Source organism: Nelumbo lutea, chromosome 1, assembly GCF_056320005.1.
Source record: "Nelumbo lutea isolate HS-2025 chromosome 1, American lotus-T2T, whole genome shotgun sequence".
Lineage (NCBI taxonomy): Eukaryota > Viridiplantae > Streptophyta > Magnoliopsida > Proteales > Nelumbonaceae > Nelumbo > Nelumbo lutea.
Window position 1 is genome coordinate 202,614,538 of NC_142684.1, and position 25,054 is coordinate 202,639,591.

General features: G+C 40.0%; 1 protein-coding gene across 1 annotated transcript; it reads right to left on the reverse strand.

Moving 5' to 3' along the window:
- Window positions 1–24,824, reverse strand: LOC148880433 (cell number regulator 6-like). Its single transcript, XM_088962341.1, has 5 exons — window positions 24,403–24,824; window positions 24,196–24,303; window positions 5,385–5,499; window positions 3,744–4,009; window positions 1–376 (listed from the first exon to the last, which is right to left on the reverse strand). The coding sequence occupies exons 2-5, from the start codon at window positions 24,301–24,303 to the stop codon at window positions 152–154; spliced, it is 714 nt and encodes a 237-aa protein (XP_088818467.1). The 5' UTR covers window positions 24,403–24,824; the 3' UTR covers window positions 1–151.
- Between the last annotated feature and the right edge of the window lie 230 nt (window positions 24,825–25,054).

A 25,054-nucleotide genomic window follows, 5' to 3' on the forward strand; every position in this document is an offset into this window, starting at 1 on the left:
TATTAGAAACGTTATCAGAATAAGTGCATTTGTATTCCTCAAAGGAATTCCTTCTTTTTCTGTCTATATCCAGGACATTTGAGCTCCACAAAACATAACAACAACACAACAAAATTCCCTTTTTCCAACCTCTGTTTAAAATATGCCAAGATTACAAAGCCTGCATTTCCAAATTAGTATGTTCACCACCATTTGAAGAGGCTGGTGTAGATGCCCGGTTCTCACTCGCATTCATCTCTTGCATGGGAGGAGGGTTGACAATGGTCATAGGCATGACAATGCTGTCAGATAAGCGCCCCTTCATCTCTCGGTGTTCCTGACACAATGCACACCAGTGCATGCAGCAATGCACAATACATGGATCACATGGAGAGCTCTGCACACAATACATGAGGAATGAGGAAATAGTGAGCATAAGTAATCATTAGCCATTGCCAAAGAAACATAAGGGATGCCTCATTTTCAAGATTATGCCTCAAATTGGATGGTTTTCAGGCTTACTAAATCAAAATTTCAACATCTCTTATAAACCAACAGCTCCAAGGAGCTTTTCTCGGGATAGAATCCCTTGCAGGGCACTGATCTGAATCCAGGTATTCATTTGAAACAAAACCATAAACAGAGACAAAAGGTTTGCCGATATCAATTAGTATTTTTATAATCAGTTTTGTTCATGTTGACCCCCGTCATAAAATTTCTGTGGGAGGTTAGTGAATGGAGGACAGGAAATAAATCCTTGAGGGGCTAGTTGTTGGCAAAAGACTTTTTCCATACAACCCATATTTGCTACAACAGTGTTGTAGCCCTGTGCTGAATCAATTAAATCAAAGCCTTTGATTTGTTTCCATGGCCCCCACCTTGAATTAGACGAAATGACTTATTGGTGGGGCCACTGCAGTACATCTAAGGCCATGATTTTCTGTTTTAGCCCTGCACTACGACAGTGTTGTAGCAAAAGTGAACTCTTTCTCATATCCATCTTGCAAACCATGTCAGAATCACTTTGATCTTCTATGAGAGATTATGCATTCAACATTTGTATGTGGATAGCAATGACAATGAAACCAAAGTTTTGATTTTAAAATAGTTTAAGAGGTGCTGCAAAAGAACTCTACCATTTCTGATATGATGCAAGAAGTACCTGCTCCTTTATGAGGTGCTGCTACAAAAAGAAACGAGAAATACTAATAGAAAGCAATCAATACCTTCATCAGTATTAAAACATTCATTTCTTCTTTTTTCAAAAAACAGTCCAGATTTTATTATGAAGAAAAAGGAGAGGTAAAACCCCCTCCACAAAGAGGACCAAGCCTACACACTGAAGAATCTGGCTTAATCATGATGCAGGAAAAAACAAGAGTCTTGTTGCTGACCAAACTACTCTGGTCTGATTGGAGTTGAAGAGTCGATTAAAGTTGAGCCTTCATGTCCAACATTCTTTCAGGAATTCTAAAACTTACACCAACGGGATAGAAGCATCTAGGAATATACCTAGGATTATATATAAGAAATTTTGACTCCACAAGGCCATTATTTAAAGCCAAAGATTCAAGAAAGATGCAACTTGACTTTGGTATATAGGCTAACCAATAGATATCACACAATTACCAAACCGGGCATGAATGTCAGCATGGTTTGGTCTTAACTCTTAAGTGCATCCAGATTCCAGCATTCTGGCTATATAAAGACAAACAAGAGGACAAGTCAAATCAGAACCAAGATCACTGAAAATTTGCAGGAACTGCCCTTGGCATGGAAAGATAACAGTGGCTTATACTTAGTATGTTTTAGAAAGACCATATACGTAGTGTGGTTGTGTTGACCATGGATGCATTGCTATTTCATAAAAGTCCCCAGATTCACAACCTTATGCAGATGTAGATTTTTGTCAACTATTCATTGCAATCCCAAATTCACTATTATGGTCTCCAAACAAATGAATACCACCATAAAGTAGCTCCTAATTTCACACATGGCGTCAGCCTCTACTACTGAATTTTGAGATATATTTACTCCTAATCACTACGAGCTTTGTTTGTATTATTGCATATGCTAGCTTTTAGATACACTAAGGAAGATGCAGCAATTAGCGTTTTGGCATGTTAGACTTAGGGACTTGTTCCCAAGCAAGGTTTTAAGTATTGGAAACGCAAGGTGTACTGGAAAGACAATTTTAAGAGACGAATCGGGATACGCTTTGGATACGCATAGATACGGACGAACAATTAAGATACACACAAATATGCTAGGAAATTCAAATAAATCCTAAAAAATATATTACTAACAATAATTTCAATTTTTATATGATTGTAAATAAGTCATTTAAATGTAAAAATCCATAATTTAATGGTTTATATAGTGTGAGATATCGGGATACAATTAGTAACCGTTGAAAAATGTTGGAATAACTAAAATGTGAATGTGTATACATCAATTTATCTTAATATTTATTAGTATATAAATTTTAACAATTAATTCTAGCATTTATTAATAAACATCCACTAAGAAAAGAGAAAATTTACTTAAAAATAAAAATGCATACAACCATAACAAACAAATGGGCGTGGCTTAGTGGTGAACTTATGGTCATTAAAATCTAGTGGCCATGGTTAAAATCTTTCTATTGCTAAATTTTGTAGTTTTTACTAATAAAACGAAATTAATGGGAGAGGATCATTAATTAATGGAATTAATGAGAGAATTCAAATTAGTCGCTAAAATTCAAATTTAAATTTAAAAATGTCTTAAATTGTGGGAGTAATTAACGAATTAATGAAAGAAAAATTAGACTTAAATATAGGAGTAATTAACAAAATTAACGAGAGGGAATTCGGTATTAAATATATATAGATTAGAAAAATTAATGAAAGAAGGGCACCTAAAACAAATCAAGTGTCTTAGGCTGTATCGGACTATTTCAGGCCTGTATTAGCCAATACAGAGCTGAAACAGCCCGACACGGGTTCGTATTGGTGGGATACATATGAAAAGAAACAGAACAGCTGATTTCTACACATTCCGTGTATTAGGCTCTTGTCGGAACGATATGTATCGGCCGATATAGCCTGATACGTTGCGAAATTTTGAACTTTGATCCCAAGTCTACCAAAACAATTTGATCATTCAAATAACAACCTTGGATGTTACCATGGTTTAAAGTATCGATACGATAGCCCTGTATCGGGTGTATCGTATCGTATCTTTTGAAAAAGATATGGTCTGAAACGCCTGTTTCCAGGTGTTTCAGACCCCCAACTTTTTTTAATAATAAAAAACATGTTTTAAGCTTCCCAAAAAACCAAAATTTGAAAAAAAAAAAAACAAAAAAAGGGTGTTTCGGCCGTTTCTAAGTACCGATAAGATACGGCCGATATGCGTATCGTATCGATACTTAGAACCTTGGATGTTACTAGGACCCAAATTTATCAGTAACAACTAGAAATTTTATTGATTTATGAAATAAAGAGATGCCAAAAAAAATACAAAAAAGATGACAAGCACCCCTTTAAACATGAGTTTTGTTAAGAAGCTACCTAGACAGAAAAATTCAGTTAAGAGGAAAGTACTCCATAGTCCACAATGGTGTGCCTGGAATAAAAGTTAAAAACTAAAAAGTCTGATGGGAAGCATGTACCTATTTTTTGGATGCAAGTTTGTGTTTGCTTATATGGTTTTCAAAATTGTGTCTCTTTCACAAATCAAGTGCAGGAAACCAATATACAGTAAAAAAAAATCAAGAGTACCTTCAGATGATACTTCTTCTGTAATGATTGTCGAAAAAGACCAGTGTAGATGCCACACATCCACCAAGCAAACAGCAAACCTTCACAGATAAGAAATGATGTCCTTGGATCAATACCATGGAAGATTGCTGTTGCCGTTGCAAGTGCAATGCCACCTTCCACACAAACAGCATGACATATGCATGGCTTGGTCCAGGGGATATCTTCCTTCAAGCGCTCAACATTACGGCCAAACAACACACATGGACAAAACAGTCCAGTCCAGCCTGTGGGGACAAAACATTAGCATTTCATTATATTAATCAAAAACCATATAACAGATACAAAATTTGTTATAGAGGTGAGCAGGGAAGAATTTCAGTATTCTTGCCATAATTCAAATCAAATACATATCCTAGCATTTTACATAGAATGGCAAGTTGGTAAACAAGGGAGAATAATATACAGGAGAACAATAAATCGTTTACAGAGAGAGAGAGAGAACAATAAATCTGGTTCAACCGAATACATTAAGATCCAATGATATAATAATTAAAACCCTTTAATGGCAGTGGATCATTCAAATTTCCTTCTCACCCCTTCCTTCCCCATATCCCACTTAATTGCACTAGTAAACGTGTACGTGCATTTGCACATGGCAGTATCTCTAAGACAAAACTATTTATAATCCATGGACAGTTTCTGAATGGTTATAAGTGGGCAGTTTCTGAAGTGAGAGTAAGGACATTGATGTAGGGATACTTGGTGGGCCTCAGATCGCGCCACGTAGCATCAGCTAGATCAAATCTGGTCGCACATCACCAACTGCTTCCAACCACTCCTAAGGCAAGGTTAGCTATAAAAGGGGGTACTCATCTCAAGGTAAGCACATTCAGAATCCCAAGAGAATCATTCTTGGCTATTAAGGACTAAGCTCTGAGCTCTCGTCTCTTGCCTGTTCTGACCCCTCTTAAGCATTCGGCTAATTTGACCGTCGGAGTCTCTGCCCCTGGGATAACACCCGGGGCCTCTGACGTGTGCTCTTCTCTTGTTTACAGATCGGACTTGTTGGCCTTGGGCACTAGTGAAATCACCTTGTTGCCCTCGGCCTCATATTTGGCAGCAACAGACATATAAGCCCTCTTTATGCCCACTGCATTTTTAGACAAGGAAGGTAGAAAGTGTCCAATGAAAATTCCAGAAAGAAGGGGCATTTGCTCTTTTATAGGTATTCTTCCCCAACCCACACACATACTGTTTTGTCAAAGAAATCCTCAGGTGTTGAGCTAACCAAAACCCAATGAATATCCTTGTTTACAAAAAATTAAATAAATAATCCCTCTTCCAGGGGTGCCAAAGCACCGGTATTGGTGAAAATTGGGTATCTGATTTGAAGAATTTCCACTACATCAGCCCAGGCCCCTTCAAATTAAAAAATGCTCAAGCAGCTCAAACCAGGACCACCTAAGTTGTACCTCTAAGCACCAGTTTGTATTTACACCTCAACTTCAGATTAGTTGGTAAACTAATTTGTGAAAGTTGACCATGTTCACACGTGAGCAATATAAACAAATGCAACAAGGAGTTTTGAAATCCAAAGAAACAAAAAAGTTCTCAGTTTGGTTGCCATCTTCATAAAAGCACAGAAGGAAAGATTCTTACAACTCTCGGTATCTTCAGCACAACCACAAATTCCAGTTGTCCAAGCCTCATCAGCAGGAGGCTCATAACTTTCAGGAAGGGCCTGACCACACTCACTGCATCTATGAACAGTCAACTGCAAACACATAATCAATGGTTACATAATTACATTCAAGGGCAACTCAAAAGATAGAGCATCTGCACCAAAGCCCAAATAATTAAAAACATCATTTTGACCATCCAGATAGTGAAGGAACCATGAAAACTAGTGTCAAACTTAGTAAGAACTTCAAGTATATCTTACATCCTTAAAATAAACATAAAGATCTGAAATCCCAAAGCAGGAGGAATCAAGCAGGTCATGCCCATTTGAAATTATTACTAAGAAGTGAATCCATGACTTTGATAACTTTTTTTTTTCTTTCAGTACACTGATACTACCAGAATAGTGCACTTCTCAGTATATGTATATGTATTTCGGCTCAACTCTTCACTAATATCCAAACTATCAGCAGGCTATATGTGTTGTTATTTACACTTTGAATATGGACCAATATCTACACAGATCCTGATGGTCCTAGTGATAATTTGGACCAAAAGAAGCAAGGTTATGTGGAGATGCATGAGGCTGGTACACCATGGAGTATATGGAATTGAAGGAACTCAAGAATCTTCAACAACAAGAAGCAGGATGGTTTGGTCATGTGCAGAGAAGACCATCTACAGCATCCAAAAGAAGTAATCTGTTACAAGTTGAAGGAGCTTGAAGAGCTAGAAGCAGACCTAAAAGGACATGGGTTGACACACTAAGAAATGATTTATTTAAGGGCTCATAATTTAACAATTAATATGACACTGAACAGAACAGTATGGTGAAACAGGATTCATGCAGCAGACCCCATATAGTTGGGACAAGGATTAGATGACGATGATGATGATTCATCAAATAACTAGCAGTGATCATGGACTAGGCCCGGGCTGTGTTTAGCACCAATAATAAGGGCTTTAACCTAGACCCAGGTCCTGCCCTACACTGGTCCAGGCCTAGGACACAAAAATGCAAAGTGGTAGTCCTACTGTACACCAAAAAAATGCAAAAATCTAAATCAAAATCACCCAGAAATGCAAAAATCTAAATCACACCCAAAATCAATAGTCCTATTCCTAGGACACAAAATGCAAAATCTAAATCACCCAAAATCACAAGATTGCCATTAGTGCATGAATAGGTAGAACATGATATCTTCTTCTATGGCCTCATTCCCTTTTCCATGTCTATAGCATCAGAGTTGGCAGAATTGCATATACTTGTAACATATATCTAATAATTTATAAAATGATGAGTTGACAGAATTGTATAGTTATCCTAAGCCATATTGCTATTATCACTTGCCTAGACAGGCCACATTATATTTCCTTATCCAGTAGAAATCTGCTAAATCAAAAATCTGTAAAGAAAAGAAGTGTTTCTTGTGGAAGAAGTTGAGAAAGAAAGAGACTATATCTGGCCTCCCTCTCCATTAGTATTTATACTTTAATTAAAAAGAGAGTACAATGACTAAGATGCCCTTATAGAGCGACTAACACATAAAACTGCATAAAAAACTAAAAAACATCACTCCAAAGGGTCACAACAAGTGTGATATGGTCCCCACTTCCTATCTAAACAAATAATAAACAAAAACAACTAACAAATCTGCACAAAATTCTCAACACTCCCCCTCTAGTTGGGAATAAATGTCACACCTTCCCAACTTGCGCAGGTCATTTCAAAGTTCAAAATTCCGATACATATCAAGCTGTACCGCCAACACATATCTTACCGAGGGCTTCCCAATACGCCCTTATAGGGGGTCCTTTAGGTCAAACCATGGTTCAGGGGGTAGACTGACTCCTCTAGTTGGGAGTAAACTGACCCCTCTGCACCAGATTTAAAAAAAAAAAAGAAGAAAAAACTAAAAAAAAGGGGCAAGCGAGCCTCCATGCAGGCTGATACACCCCTACCGACATATCAGCCTATATCAATATTTTGAACCTTGGGTCATGTTCGAGCTTGTTCTTTGCAACCCCTTTGGTGAAGACATCAACTAATTCTAACTTAGAGGAGACATAAGGCAGGCAAACTTCTCTGGCTGTCACCCTTTCTCTTATGAAGTGTCTATAAGCCTCAATATGCTTTGTCCTGTCATGCTGAACTGGATTATGGGCAATATTGATTGCAGCTTGGTTGTCACAATATAACATCATGGGCTCCTTTGCATCTATTCCAATCTCACTTAGCAAGGATCTAACCCAAAGTAATTCTAAAACACCATGGGCCATAGATCTATATTCAGATTTTGCACTTGACCTAGCCACCACTTACTGCTTTTTACTCTTCCCATGAAACCATATTTCCTCCCACAAAGGTACATACCCCTAATGTGGATCTCCTATCATCTAGACAACCATTCCAATCTGCATCTATATAGGACTCCACTTTCAAATTCCCATGGTCTGAGAATAGAATTCCTATGTCAGGATGCTTCTTTAGGTAATGCAAATATCCTATCAATGGCTTCCCAATACTGAACTCAAGGAGCGTGCATATACTGACTCACAACACTAACAACATATGAAATGTCAGGGCATGTCATATATAAATATAGTAGTCAGCCTACCATCCTTTGATATCTCCCCACATCCTTAACCAATACTAAAATTAAGGAGCACACATATACTGACTCACAACACTAACAACATAGGAAATGTTTGGGCATGCCATACATAAATATAGTAGTCAACCTACCATCCTCGGATATTCCCCACATCCTTAACCAACTCACCATCCAAAGCATTAACCCTGAGGTTTGGGTCAATAGGAGTATCAACTACTTTAGCTCCTTGCTTCCTAGTTTCCTATAGTAGGTACAACACATACTTCCTCTAAGAGATGAATATCACATGCTTGGATCTTGCAACCTCAATCCCTAGAAAATATTTTAGTTCTTGAGTGCATCAATCTCCATCAGACCATTCCTTGTAACAAGTAACAATTATATCATCCACATACACAATTAGTACTAACACAAGTGCTTCTCTCCTCTTCACAAAGAGAATGTGATCTGACTGAGTCTTTGTATCCAAAATGTGATCTAATGGTGGAGCAACAAGTGGAACTAAGGATAGTGACAAACCCGTTCCCCAACATTGGATCATAACAATAATACCCTTTTTGGTTTTGAGCATACCCAAGAAAAACACATTTGTTAGCCTTAGGATCCAAGTTCCTACAATGAGGACTACGAATGTAAACACAACAAATACACCCAAAAACTCTCAAAGGTAATATGAAATATCTCTCTGCTTGGAAAAAGAAGACAAAGTGGCACCTTAAACCCCAGGATGCGCGAAGGTACACAATAAATCAAGTACACAACCATGAGAATTGCATCCCCCCAAAAACGAACAGGAACTAAAGCACACATCATTACTTTAATTAAAAAGAGAGTACAATGACTAATATGCTCTTATAGGGTGACTAACATGTAAAACTCCATACTTAAAAGCATCACTTCGAAGGGTCCCAACAAGTGTGTTGTGATCCCCACTTCCTATCTAAACAAATAATAAACAAAAACAACTAACAAATCTGCACAAAATCCTCAACACTCCTTACCCCAACCCTCTTGCCTTCCTAGATTTACAAATCCACTTAACCAAGTGCAATTTGAAATCTTCCTTCCAACCTTCCTAAAGAAAATCTCTCATTTTCTTCTCAATTACCTTTTCTGTGCTTGTCGGAATTGGAAACAAAGATAAGAGATATGTCAGTAGAGAAGATATGCCATTATTAATTAAGGTCAGTTTTCCTCCTTTAGATAAGTATCTTACCTTCCATGAAGCCAACCTCTTGTCTATTTTATCCACCACTGACTCCCATATCTTCTTTTTAGTACATTTCTCACCTAAAGGTGTTCCAAAATATCTTGTACACAATTTACTTATTTACCTACCTTATACCCCACACAATCCGTTAACTACCCAATATCTGCATTATCCCCTATTGCCAATAGTTCACTTTAATGTAAATTTACTCTCAAACCTGAAACTGCTTCAAACCAAATAAGAATCATACAAACAGTCTTCATGTGCTCCTGTTTTGCCTCTGCAAAGTATAAGGTATCAACTGCATATTGAAGTAGGGCGACCCCATCCACTTCACCCACCTTAAATCCCCCTAAAACCCTTCAACTGCAATGTGCACCAATCTACCTAACGCGTCTGTTAAGCAAATAAACAGCAAAGGAGATACGGGGTCTCCTTGTTTGACTCCTCTAGAGCTGTAGAATATTCTCACTGATTTGCCATTTACCAACACTGAAAAACTTCTTGTTGTTATGCAAACCTTCATCCAATTCCGCCATTTCTTGCCAAAGTTGAATATCTCTAGCATGCAATCCAAGAAATTCCATCTAACATGGTCATAAGCCTTCGCCATGTCAACCTTTAGTAGTACTGCTGGTTCCCTGCTTCTTAACTTTGAATCATTCAGCTCATTTGCTACTAACACCCTGTCAGTTATCTGTCTCCCATCAACAAAAGCACCCTGAAATTCAGATATAATCTGCCCCATAACCCTCCTCATTCTTTTTGCCAAAACTTTTGCTAACATCTTGTAAACACTACCGACTAGGCTGATTGGTCTATAGTCTCTTAATCCCCCAGATCCTTTCTTCTTTGGGATTAGTGTGATAAATGTTAAATTTAAACTTCTTTCTGACGCCCTGTTGTTATGGAACTTTTCAAAAACCTTCATTAAATCAGATCCAATGAAGCTCAAACTCCTCTTGTAAAACACCATTGTGAAACCATATGGGCCTAGTGCTTTATCTACTTCCATCTCCTGGATTGCTTCTAACACTCCTTCCTTAGAGAGGTCACTTCCAATAAGTTTGCTTCCTCCTTTTTTTTTTTTAAGTAGCTTCCTCCTCTATTAATCTCCTAAAATCCAATCCATCCAATCTAGATCTACATATCCATCTATCTCTATAAACATCTTTATAATAATTTATTATAACATTTTGAATCCTATTCTCCTCCTCAGTTAGTCCCCCTTCCTCTGATCTTTTAATAGAACTTAGCTTCCTACCATTTTCCATTTTGTGAAAAAAAGAGGTATTTCTATCTCCATGCTTTAGCCATAAACAAATGAATAAGAAAAGTACAATTCAGGAGGGAGGAGAGGAATGGGATGAAGGAGAAGAGGTGGAAAATGACTGGGTTGAAGAAGAGTAAAGAGGACAGTGGAAGAATCTTGCAAGGAAATTTAAGAGGGATAGATAAAGGAGACTGTTTTTTTTTTTTTCTGGAATGCTAGGGGGCTTTCGAAGTGGTCAAAGAGAAATGTTAGTAAGGAACTGTGGAATCTTTGAAGTCAAGGAGTCGAAGCTGGTCTTCTAGTTCAGCTGTAGCAAATCTGCAATAGTTTGAGCCTTGTTTTTGTTTGTGGCATTTCTTCCTCTGGAAGTGGATCTAGGAGAAATTAGTGGAGGTGGTGAGTATGTACTATGTTACACATGGCATTTCTTCTTGAAAACAGATTTTATCATACTTTTGTTTTGGTTTTGCCCTCCTTTGTTTCTCCTCATTTGAAATAACCCCAATGTCTGATATCGTCTCAATACATTCCTTCTTCAACTCCACCCCTTTGAAGGTTTGTTTGCTCCACCTTTTGAGTTCCACCTTCAAATTTATTAATTTCCTGCAAAATATGTGACTTGTAGATCCATCCACTCGATAATCTTCCCACCATCTCTTCATCTTCTCCATTATACCCTCTTCCTCTAGTCACGTGTTCAAACTGGAATGGAGAATTCTTAACGGTTGGTATTATTCCTCGGCAATCCAGCAAAACTGGCCGAGGTAACGGTTCCTGTGACACCTTAGCAAAACAATCCTCCCAGCTCGAAGAAACCACGAACCTGTCCAAATTCTCTAAGATTGGATCTGATTATTTAACCAGGTGTATCTTGTGCTTAGTAGTGGTAGGTCCATCATCTCCCCTGAAAATTCTCCAACCACTAGTTATATCTAAAAGTTCTTCAATAACTTTTATTGTTTTTTTATCTTTGACTAAGAAACCAAACTTTGGATGCCAATGTACATTTTTTATCGGTGAAAAAGGAATACTATCAAAGACCAATTCCAATTAATAACATAAGAAACTAAATTTAAATACTAATAGCTAATGTGTTTCCATCGGCCCGAATTTTTAGTTTCCTAATCTTCTATTATTGTAAAGCATATAAAAAAAATATGTTAGTTGTGGTTTTTCAAGTATTACACAATCAAATCACCCATTTCCCTTGGGTGACATTCTTCTAACATTCAAATCTTAAAAGTGATATTCCATATCAAGCCCAACAAATTCAGCTACGAAGTAACAAAGAATGAACAAAAGGAATTTGAAAGCCTCACACAATGAAAACATTTATTCTTGTTTTGGAGCAGCTACAGTAGTCCGAACCAGTGAAGAAGGAAGAAGAAGATGAGGAAGAAGACAAGAGAAAGAGAGAACAGGAGGGTTTAGTCGAATTGATTAGTCTTCCATTCAGTCGACCCCCTTGTGTTTATTAGGTTCTAATTACACTTACAAAGACTAAACTGCCCTCACTTAAGTGTGGGGCAGAGTACTCTAATAAAACAGCCACATAAGCAAAGTACTTAATTGACATAAGATTACTAAATTACCCTTATTCGGCTCACTCTAACACTCCCCCTCAAACTGGAGAATATATGTCATATAATCCCAGCTTGTTACATAGATGATTCACTTTCCCTGAGTGTAGAGCTTTTGTAAACAAATCTGCCCATTGATCATTCGAGCCCACATGTTCTGTGTTTATCTCTCCAGCAAGGACCTTCTCCCTCACAAAGTGGCAATCAACCTCTATGTGCTTTGTTCTCTCATGAAATACATGATTGGATGAGATATGGAGTGCAGCTTGGTTGTCACAATACAGTCTCATAGGTTTATCCATGTGAAACCCAATTTCTTGTAGAAGATTCCTCAACCACACTAACTCACAGGTAGTATGTGCCATGGCCCTATACTCAGCTTCAGCACTACTTCTGGCCACAACCGTCTGCTTTTTACTCTTCCACGTCACAAGATTTCCTCCAAGAAATGTGCAATAGCCCGTAGTAGATCTTCTATCATTCACTGAGCCTGCCCAGTCTGCATTTGTATACCCCACTACTTCAAGTTTTCCTCCTGGTTTATACAATAGTCCACGGCCTGGAGCTCCTTTCAGATACCTCACAATTCTAAGAATTGCATCCCAGTGAGGTATACGAGGGTCCTGCATGAATTGGCTCACCACACTGACTGCAAAGGATATGTCGGGTCTCGTGATAGTTAGATAGTTCAGCTTCCCCACTAGTCGTCTATACCTTCCAGGATCTTCAAATACTTCTCCTGTATCACTGCTCAACTTAACATTTGGTTCCATAGGGGTCTCAGCCGGTTTTGCACCTAACAGTCCTGTTTCTTCCAATAGATCAAGAACATATTTTCTTTGGCACAGATTTACACCTTGTTTTGACCTGGCAACCTCTATTCCCAAGAAATATTTCAATGTTCCAAGATCTTTTGTTTGGAAATGGTTTTGCAAAAATACCTTTAATTTGCCAATCCCCAATTTATCACTGCCAGTAATGACAATATCATCCACATAGACCACTAATAGAATCTTCCCAGCTTCTGAGTCATAGCTGAACACTGAGTGATCTACCTGGCACTGCTTCATTCCAAAACTCTTCACCACTTCACTGAACTTCCCAAACCAAGCACGCGGCGATTGTTTCAACCCATAAATTGCCTTTTTCAATCTGCATACCTTACCATCCTCCCCCTGAGCAACAAACCCAGGTGGTTGCTCCATATATACCCACAAGATCACCATGGAGAAAGGCATTCTTGATATCAAGCTGAAACAGAGGCCAATCATACATAACTGTCAGGGAAATTAGTACACGAACAGAACCAATCTTAGCCACCGGAGAGAATGTCTCCATGTAGTCTACTCCATACAACTGGGAGTAACCTTTAGCAACAAGTCTGGCCTTCAGACGCTCTACACTACCATCTGGCAAGTATTTCACAATATACACCCATTTACATCCCACAGCATGCTTACCAGGTGGGAGAGTAGTAAGTTCCCACGTTTGAGTATGTTGAAGAGCAGAAAGTTCCTCCTCCATTGCCTGCCGCCAATCAGGTGAACTGAGAGCTTCTTGGACATTGTTAGGTATGGAAATAGAGGATAAAAGGGAAACAAACTGGCGATGTGATGTAGAAAGACGAGATAATGAAACGAAATTGGAAATGGGATGGAGGGTAGAACTGCGTTTACCTTTCCGTAAGGCAATGGGTAGATCAAGGTTTGAGGGTTCAACAATAGGAGCCATGAGAGGATCCGCAGATGAGGTAGAAGCTGGAGGAGGGGCCGGTGCCGTTTGACGTGTATACACTTGCCGGATTGGTGGACGTTCGGTGGTGATCTGCATGGGATGAGGTGATGAGTCTACTCCAACAACAACATCTGGAACTGGATCACTGACAGGGAGAGGAAGAGGAAGTGCGGGTGGAGACGAGGGTGCTTCAGGACTTGAGAAGAAGGGGACTGACTCAAAAAAGGTGACATCAGGACAAACATAGCACTTCCGGGTAATGGGATTATAACACTTGTACCCTTTCTGAGTCCGTGAGTAGCCAAGGAAGACACATTTAATTGAGCGTGCATCTAGCTTGTCTATTCCAGGGCTCAGATTGTGGACAAAGCACACACAACCAAAGACACGAGGAATTAATGGGAATGGAGATAAAGTGGGAAACAAGATAGAGAAGGGGGACCGACCATGAAGAATGAAGAAGGGCATCCAATTAATGAGAAAACATGCAGTGAGTACAGCATCACTCCAAAAACGTTTAGGAACATTCATGTGGTGAAGAATAGACCGAGCAGTTTCAAGAAGCTGACGGTTCTTCCGTTCAGCTACCCCATTTTGTTGAGGGGTGTATGCACATGATGTCTGATGAATAATGCCATGTTGTTCTAAATACTGTTGAAATGAAGTAAGAAAGTATTCACGACCATTATCTGAACGGAGAATTTTGATTTGAACACCAAATTGTGTGCGTATTTCAGCATGGAATTTTTGAAAAATAGAAAACAATTCACTTCTTTCTTTCATTAAGTAAATCCATGTCATTCTTGAACAATCATCAATAAAGGAGACAAAATACTTGTACCCATTATAAGACTCTATTTTGATTGGACCCCAAACATCTGAATGAACCAAAGAAAAAGGACTCAACATACGACTCTCAACTCTTGGACTGAAGGACACACGATGATGTTTCCCAAACTGACATGACTCACATTGCAAAACTGACAAATGACTCAATGACGGGACCAAAATCTTGAGAGCCTTGAGAGATGGATGTCCCAGTCGGCAATGCCATTGTAGAGGAGTAAGTGAAGTCTGAAGAGCAATTGAAGATCCACCACCGTCAAGATAGTACAGTCCACCAGCTTCATGCCCCCCACCAATCTTCTTCCCCGTCTTGAGATCCTGAAAAACACAGGTGGAAGGAAAGAAGGTAACGGAACAGTTAAGAGCTTTGGTTATTTTACTAACAGACATAAGATTGAATGGAAACTTAGGGACATATAAAACAGATGATAAGGGCACAGGAGCCATGTCAATATTACCAACACCACATATGGAAGATGAGGACCCATTGGCAAGTGTAACAGTTTGTGATGTGGAGGTTTCAGAGAGAGAAGAGAACACACCTGGAGTCCCGGTCATATGATCTGAGGCTCCAGAGTCAATAATCCAGGGAGAGGTTTTAGATGTCATGCAAGCAATACCTGATTGGGCAAGTGTGGCAGTGGTATGCTGTGAAGTAGTTTGAAGGAACCGTTCATACTCATCACGCGGTACGCTCACCATTTCCCTCCCAGAGGTAGATGTGGGATGAGTTCGGTCTGCCGGTTTACTGTCACTGATATCAACCTCACCCGCTACAGCATGATTAGCCCATTTAGAGGGAGGGCCATGTAGATCATAACAGAAATTCACTGTGTGTCCCTCTCTACCACAATGAGTGCATTTCCTTGTAGAGTTATTCTTCCCTCTGCCACGACCTCCCCCTGAGTCACGACCACCCCGACTAATCATGGAACTGCCACGGCCTCCTCGGGGAGCATGACCTCCCCCTCTTGTACTATATCCAACCCCCCGAGCTGTCACAAGTGCTGATCTATCAGACTGTGTGGAGCTCTCTGTCTGTCCCACAGAGATTCTATGAAGCCTTGAGAATACTTCCTCGAGTGTAGGAAGAGTAGAGCCCCCCAATATTTGGGCTCTAACTAGTTCATATTCCGACTTCAGCCCCACTAAAAATCTTGTAACATCTAGTTGCTCCCTTTGCTGTTGCTGAACTTTAATATCTAGAGTAAGGGGGTGATAGACATTGAGTTCATTCCTTATATTCTTCATGTTGGCATAGTACTCTTCTAGTGTTTTGGTTCCTTGTTGTAAATCAAAATACTCCTGATAAAGCTGATACACTCTTGTTGTGTTATCTTGTCCAGAATATAGCTTCTTAGCATGCTCCCATATATCCTTAGCCGTATCAAGAAACATGAAGTTGGCACTAATTTTAGGTTCCATACTATTCCACAGCCAAGTCATGATTTGAGCATCTTCTTGCTCCCAATCATCAAACCCTGGAGAGTCCTCCGATGGCTTTTCATCTCTTACATGCTTTACTTTCTTCTTTGCCTTGAGAAACACTTCCACTGATTTGGCCCATGGAACATAGTTCTCCCCATTCAGCTTAATTGAGGTCATTTGTACCCCTAGGTAGTCGGAGGAAATTACCACATTAGGTTTCTGATCATTGTAGCCATCTCCTATTGCTGCCATTGTACTCTTTCACAGTTGCCTCTAACCTTACTTCTCAGCTACAAGCTGATTGATGTTGTTCACAGTTTGATACTTCAGCACCTATTGCAGCCCCTAAACACAACAGTGGGAGCACACACTTGTTCTTCTTTACACTACTGCTAACTTCACACACCTACGACCCACATAAGCATCACAAGCACTACAACACAACAGTAGGCCCTCTTACAACCACTCAATAAAAAAAAATTGAGCATCACAAGTACCACAACACAGTCAAACTGCTACACCCAGTTCAGATTTGTTTAACACACTTAAGAGGGCATTACACGACCACAAGGAGCTTGGCAAGGTCACTGCATTCCACCTTACACCACTCGGCCACCTACAGCAGCCCTAACACCTCAACAACTCACAGTAGCCCTACACCATTCGGCTACTGCACACACAGCCCTTTTTAGGGCAACAATGAACCTAGTTCTCTAGGTTCTAATCAGTACTAACTGATTCTTGAAGGGTTCCTACCCAGAAATACCAGTACCACAAGAGGACTAAATAACCAACCTTCCTTTGAGAGTATCAGCCAACCATTCACTGCTGAAATCACCTTCCTTGATGAAGAAAACTGTGCGTAGCAGAGAGCAACGAACTGTGATGTCTCAGACCTAGGGCGAACCAGCTCTCTCCATTAACCAACTAGAAATGAAGAGGAGGGTGTCACGAACACAGCTGAGATGCTTTGCAAGCGGAAGCAGGTCAGAAACCTTGCTCTGATACCATGTTTTGGAGCAGCTACAGTAGTCCGAACCAGTGAAGAAGGAAGAAGAAGATGAGGAAGAAGACAAGAGAAAGAGAGAACAGGAGGGTTTAGTCGAACTGATTAGTCTTCCATTCAATCGACCCCCTTGTGTTTATTAGGTTCTAATTACACTTACAAAGACTAAACTGCCCTCACTTAAGTGTGGGGCAGAGTACTCTAATAAAACAGCCACATAAGCAAAGTACTTAACTGACATAAGATTACTAAATTACCCTTATTCGGCTCACTCTAACAATTCTGTAGCTTCTCTTCATGCTTCCCAACCATGAAAATGCAGGTTTGAGTGGAAGCAGCCAGTTTCCACAAAAAAATGCAAGAGTTAGGTCTGTGACTCTGTGTCCAGTTCAAACCTCCCAAGACCCTGGATAGCTGAGACTAGCATTGAGTAACATCCTTTCCTTTCCTTGTAGAAAACATTTTATTAACCACAAAGATAAATGTTCACAGTAATACATATGTTATAATCCGGCCTGCCTTTGAGTTCTGTTAGTCTGATAACAGTCAAGAAGAAAGAGGAAGAAAGAGGGAATAAAGAGAGAGAGAAAGGAGGAGAAAAAGAGAGAAGAAAAGTCTGGTTCGAATTAGGGTAAAGTACATCTCCCATTCGACTAGACATGTTTTTATATTATTAATAGAATGGAAAAGACACATGTGCCCTTATTTAAGTGAGGGACACTAGTTCTAATATAATATTACAGATCAGCAACCTCAACATAAGTATAAAGACAGAAATACCCCTACACTAACACTCCCCCTCAAGCTAGTGAGTATATATCATATAATCCCAGCTTATTACATACGTAGCCCACTCTTCCCTCACTCAACCCTTTTGTAAATAAGTCTGCCCACTGGTTCCCTGTATTAACGTATGCTGTGTCTATCACTCCATTCAGCACCTTCTTTCTCACAAAGTGACAGTCAACCTCTATGTGCTTGGTTCTTTCATGAAACACTGGATTAGAAGAAATATGAACTGCAGCTTGATTGTCACAATAGAACTTCATTGGAGTATTAATGTTGTATCCTATCTCTTGTAGAAGATTCCTTAGCCACACTAATTCACAAGCAGTATGTGCCATAGCTCTATATTCTGCCTCTGCACTGCTTCTTGCCACGACTGTCTGCTTCTTACTTTTCCATGTCACCAGATTACCCCACAGAAAAGTGCAATAACCTGTGGTAGACCACCTATCAGACATAGAACCATCCCAGTCAGCATTAGTATACCCTTCTATTTCAAGTGTTCCACCACTTTTGTATATCAAACCACGACTAGGGGCCCCTTTTAAATACCTCACAATTCTTAGAACCGCATTCCAATGAGGGACCAGAGGTTTCTACATGAACTGACTTACCACACTAACCGCAAATGAAATGTCTGGCCGAGTAATGGTTAGGTAGTTTAGTTTACCTACAAATCGTCGGTATCTGCCAAGGTCTTCAAACACTTCACCCATATCACTGCTCAGCTTAGTATTTGTTTCCATAGGTGTTTCAGCTGGTTTAGCACCTAACAAACATGTTTCCTCTAGCAAATCAAGCACATATTTCCTCTTACACAAATTAATGCAGTGCTTAGACCTTGCTACTTCTATCCCCAAGAAATATTTCAATTTACCAAGGTCCTTTGTTTGAAAATGTTCTTGTAGAAAAGTCTTCAACCTGTCAATGCCCATTTTATCATTCCCGGTAATAACAATATCATCTACATACACCACCAATAGTATTTTTCCTGCCGGAGAGTCATGACTGAAGACGGAATGATCAACTTGGCACTATTTCATACCAAACTTCTTTACCACCTCACTGAACCTACCAAACCATGCTCGGGGAGACTGTTTAAGCCCATATATAGCCTTCTTGAGTCTGCATACCTTACCATCCTCCCCTTGAGCAACAAACCTTGGTGGTTGCTCCATGTAGACCTCCTCGAGAAAATCACCATGCAAAAAGGCATTCCTGACATCAAGATGATATAGGGGCCAATCATACATAGCTGCAAGAGAGATCACAACACAAACCGACCCTATCTTAGCAACTGGGGAGGTCGTCTCTGTGTAGTCAATACCATAGGTTTGGGAGTACCCATTTGCAACCAATCAAGCTTTCAGGCGCTCAACACTACCATCAGGCAAATACTTAACAGTATAAACCCACTTACAACCGACAACCTTCTTCCCAGGAGGAAGAGCGGTGAGGTCCCAAGTATGATTATGAAGTAGAGCTGAGAGCTCTTCTTCCATTGCACGGCACCACCCTGGAGAGGCAAGGGCTTTCTGAACATCCTTAGGAACAACAATTGAGGATAACAAAGAAATAAACTGGCGATGGGAAGCGGAAAGGTGAGTGAGTGAAACATAATTAGAAATAGGATGAAGGGTGCCAGTGCGTTTACCTTTCCGCAAGGCAATGGGAAGATCAAGATCAGATACTGGGTTCAGGGCTGGTGTGGAGACAACTGCCGAATCTGTTGACGGTGATGGGGTCGGAGGAGTAGCAACCGGTATACGTGGGCGATGTGTATACACTTGACGGATAGGTGGGCATTCAACAGGTGGTGGCACCGGAGGCAAGGACTTGGTCACGGCTGGAACAAGGGGAGCAGAATCAGCAACTGGAAGTGGAAGAGAGGGAGGTGATGAGGAGGAAGAAGCATCACCGGACCCTAAGAAAGACGGAGTATACTCAAAGAAGGTAACATCAGCACACACAAAGGAACGTCGAGAACTAGGATGGTAACACTTATACCCTTTCTGGGTCTGAGAATAGCCAAAGAAGATGCACTTAAGGGATCATGCATCTAACTTGTCGTTCCCGAGGCCCAGAGTATGGACGAAGCAGACACACCCAAATACCCGGGGAGAAAGAGGAAACGGAGACAAGGTGGGAAACAAGGTGGGAAATGGGGAATGACCATCAAGGATAGACGTGGGCATCCGATTAATCAAGAAGCAAGAAGTAAGCACCGCATCACTCCAAAAGGGTTTGGGAACATTCATGTGATGCATGATGGATCGTGCTGTTTCCAAGAGATGACGATTCTTTCTCTCAGTCACCGCATTTTGTTGTGGGGTGTAGGTACATGAGGTCTGATGTATAATGCCATGTTAGTCCAAGTTTTCTTGAAAGGATGAAGATAAATATTCATGGCCATTATCAAAACGAAAAATTTTAATGTAAACACCAAATTGATTGTGAATCTCAACATAAAATTTTTGGAAGATGGTAAACAATTCACTTCATTCTTTCATTAAATAGAGCCATGTCATCCTTGAAAAATCATCAACAAAAATGACAAAATATCTATATCCATTGTATGACATCACTTTATAAGGACCCCAAACATCCGAGTGAATCAAAGAAAAAGGACTCGACACACGGTTATCAACCCTAGAACTAAAGGGAACACAATGGTGTTTCCCAAACTGACATGACTCACAATCTAAAACAGAAAGTTGACTCAACGAAAGAACCAAAGATTTCAAAACTTTTAGCGAATGATGACCAAATCGACAGTGCCACTGGAGAGGAGAGAGAGATGACTGGAGAGCTATTGATGTTTCTCCACCACCGTCAAGATAATACAACCCACCAGCTTTATGCCCTCCACCAATCTTCATCCCCGTCTTGAGATTCGGAAAAACACACATAGATGGGTAAAAGGTAATGGAACAATTAAGCGACTTAGTCAACTTACTAACAGACATAAGGTTAAACGGAAATTTAGGGACATACAAAACTGAGGATAGGGGTACAGGGTCTAGTCAACATTACCAACACCACAAATGGAGGATGTGGAACCATTAGCAAGGGTAACAGATTGTGATGTTGAGCAATGAAAGAGGGAAGAAAACACACCTGGAGTTCCAGTCATGTGATCGGAGGCTCCAGAGTCAATAATCCAAGAATTGGGTGTGGATGCCAAACAAGCCATACCTGAGTGTGCGAAGGTAGCCGTGTTCTGCTAAGATGTGGATTGGACAAATCTCTCATACTCATCACGTGGAACACTCACCATCTCCTTCCCGAAACCATCTGTGGATGTAAGAGGCATCTGATCAACTGAACGATTCTCCTGTCTGGAACTGGAACTGGTGTCACTAGTCATGGCATGATTGGCCCAGATTGAGGGTGGACCATGCAAGTCATAGCAATAATTAATGGTATGTCCATCCATACCACAATGAGTACACCTCCTCAGACCTGAGCCACGTCTTCTACCACGGGCTCCCCCTGAATCTCTACCTCCAGTACGACCACCACCACGATTATATGTAGGTCCACCACCACCACTCTGGCCATATACCGGACCACTACTACCACCACGGCCAGACTGATCTCCTCGAGCTCCACCTCTAACACCACGGCCCCTTAACACTACAAAGGCTGATCTATCTGAGACATTAGAGTTCTCAGTAAATCCAATAGAATTCCTCCGAAGTCGAGCAAACATCTCTTCTAAAGAAGGGAGAGCTGACCCTCCTAGTATCTGAGCCCGTACTGGTTCATACACAGATTTCAGCCCCACCAAAAATCGAGTCACGTCAAGTTGTTCTCTCTGTTGTTGCTGAATTTTGACATCAGAAGTGAGGGGGTGATAAACATTCATCTCATTACGGATGTTTCTCATACTAGCATAGTACTCCTCAAGACTCTGATTGCCTTGTTGCAAATTAAAGTATTCCTAATACAGTTGATATACTCTGGTTGTATTGTCTTGATCAGAATACAACTTCTTAGCATGGCCCCACACATCTTCGGCAGTGTCAAGAAACATGAAATTTACACTAATCTTGGGTTCCATACTATTCCATAACCATGCGATAATTTGTGCATCCTCTTGTTCCTAGTCTTCATACTCATGAGAATCAGTGGAGGGTTTCTCCTCCCCTATGTGTTTCACCTTCTTCTTTGCCTTTAGAAAAACTTCTACAGATTTAGCCCAATGTACATAATTCTCTCCATTCGGTTTAATGGAGGTCATTTGAACATTCAGGTAATCAATAGGTATCATCACTTTAGATTTGCTATCACTGTTATCTCCCATTGCTGAATTCTGTTATCACTGAATTCGGCACACTGCACACTGTTTGATCACACTGGTTTCAGCACTTGTTATTGCTAAAGACTGCACTCTTTACACCACAAACCCTACCTACAACTACCTGAAATCTCACCACTATATGAGCACCACTCCTCCTTCGAATCACATAAAAAACCGCATAAACCCTAGCACACTACAGTCTGAAATTCCATCATACGATCTGAAACATAATTCCTATTTGATTCATAACAGAAAATATGCACAGAAATCTCTTACCTCATCACTTGAAAGACAAACCACACGAGAAGAAAATCAGTCCACACAAGACACCTACTGCACCACACGAATCAGCCCTATTCTCTTCATCGATTAGGGGAGGGCTTCTTAGAAACCACAACAACTGACCACACAAGACACAATTGGAGGCATAGAAACCTCCAAGGGAAGAGGGCGACCACTCCTTTTCAGCCCTTTCCCTTATCTCCAATCGATGGTAGAGAAATCAAGGGAAAACCCTAGATTGAGTGAGTAGAGAACAGAAATCAGGGCAGATCCGAGTTGCTTAGTTGAGCTCTGATACCATGTTATAATTCGGTATGCCTTTGAGTTCTGTTAGTCTGATAAAAGTCAAGAAGAAAGAGGAAGAAAGAGGGAAGAAAGAGAGAGAGAGAGAGAGAGAGAAAGGAGGAGAAAAAGAGAGAAGAAAAGTCTGGTTTGAATTAGGGTAAAGTACATCTCCCATTCGGCCAGACATGTTTTTATATTATTAATAAAATGGAAAAGACACATGTGCCCTTATTTAAGTGAGGGACACTAGTTCTAATATAATATTACAGATCAGCAACCTCAACATAAGTATAAAGACAGAAATACCCCTACACTAACAACATACAATACAATAGTGAAAAAAAAATCCGGTATGTAGGCCAAATCTGGATCTTTACAGAAGGCTATCCTGATAACACAACTTAGAAGTACTCAGACTCATTATCTTAGGAATGGATTCCCCCAAACGTAATTCTTTTTTTTTCTTTTTCGTCTAGACGTAACCTGGCTAGCTAATGTATATGCTGATCACATGATCTAGGTAAACAAGAAAATTCACCATAGACACAATAGATCTAGATTTGCTAATGAGTACATAAGATTTAATCCACCTCAGTAAGGCTAGAACATCTACCCTAAATTCCCTAATCACAGTCCATAACCAGCTGGACTTGAATAGACATAAAGAATACCCTGGTTAGAATCACTAAATGCTCCACCAATACCTGAATTTCCTAAGTTTCCTAGAGAGCAAAAACAATATTTTACTTCAAAGCCCCTCAAGGAAGGGATCAATTTTGAGCAAAAACCTATCTTCTAGTTGAATATCTAAGGATCTTGTGTCATGCTCTAATAACATCAATCACTGAACAAAGAGCAAATTCATCTCTTGACGGGATCCGTAAGTTCATTGACTTAAAAGGGAAACGTTACAAGTCTGTTAATAAAAGACAGAAATTCTTTCGTTCCTTGAAATCCAAAAACGGCCTCATTTAAATTTCCTACTAGACTTCTTGAAATGATCCCTTTTCACATACTTAATCATTCCATGTAGTTCCCAAACACCAAACAATTAACTGAAATGATCCACAAAAGATAATGTGCAAAAATGATTTATGTTTTGACTCTAGCACCATTTGTAGAGAATAACATTCTAAATTACAGTATATTTCAAAATCTAACACTGTCATGAAGAATATATTCCAAAAATTACCAAAAGAAAACAACAATGCCAAAATAACCCTTACTAATTATTTCAGATATTGACCAGTAACATTCAAAGTATAATAAAAGAACACTCAAACTCCATATATTTCAGATACTACAATACTAACATCGAAATTTCCAATTCCACCAAACGATCAATTTTGGGAGTCAAATAACACAGTACTCTTGTCTCTTGATAACTGCATGAAGCAGAATTGGCCCATAAACTCTCAAATAAAATAAAAGGCAAATCAGACCTGAGGAACCTGAATAGGCTGGTTAAGCTCCCCGGGCGTAATCTCCTCCACGGGCCCTTGATCCTTCGTAAGCTTCACATAACGAGATTGAACAGTCCCCTCCGCCATCTGATCCAACGGTAAAACCAAAAAACAAAGATTAAGATTTCTGAGAGTTCGCAAAATGAAAACCATAAATTTATTTAAACTCAAGACTCAACTCCGAACCTTCAAAACTTTCCAATCTTCGAACTACTTTAGACCAAACTGGGAAATCGCATCCAAAAATGTTTAAAAATTCCTGCCTATATTATCCGGCCTGTGTTCCTAAAAAATGAATGACCTCTGCAGCGCGCTCGAGATCCAAATCTACAAAAACTTTGGGCAGTTCTAGAGCCAAACCATCCAAATCTGGGGAAGTTCTTCGGCCACTCCAGATCGTTCAAAGAAAATAAATCACTGCCAAAGTCAATTTTTGCAGAGCTCCGACATCTTTAACGCACCAACAGGGGCCCCGATAAAATTTTACTCGGAACGCAAAACTTCAACTCATTTGACTGACGAGTTTTCTGTGAAGATGACGTCTCCGTAACCCAGGGGCTAGGACGGCAGGACCCACAATATGAGAAATCGGGATCTGCTCTCACAACACCTCCAAGATCCGACTCGTTTGAGTTGAGGATCCATTTTACTGGTACTGGCATTATTCGAGTTTCAATTGTCTACAGTTCTATTCGTAATGCTGGGCCAATCAGAATATCAGCTCTTGGGCCATCATAAGGGTGACGTGGTGCATCATGATAGGTCCAATATCCTCTGGTTACCGTAGAGGATTGAGAATCATGTTTTCTACCAAACGCAATGACATTACGGGTATGAA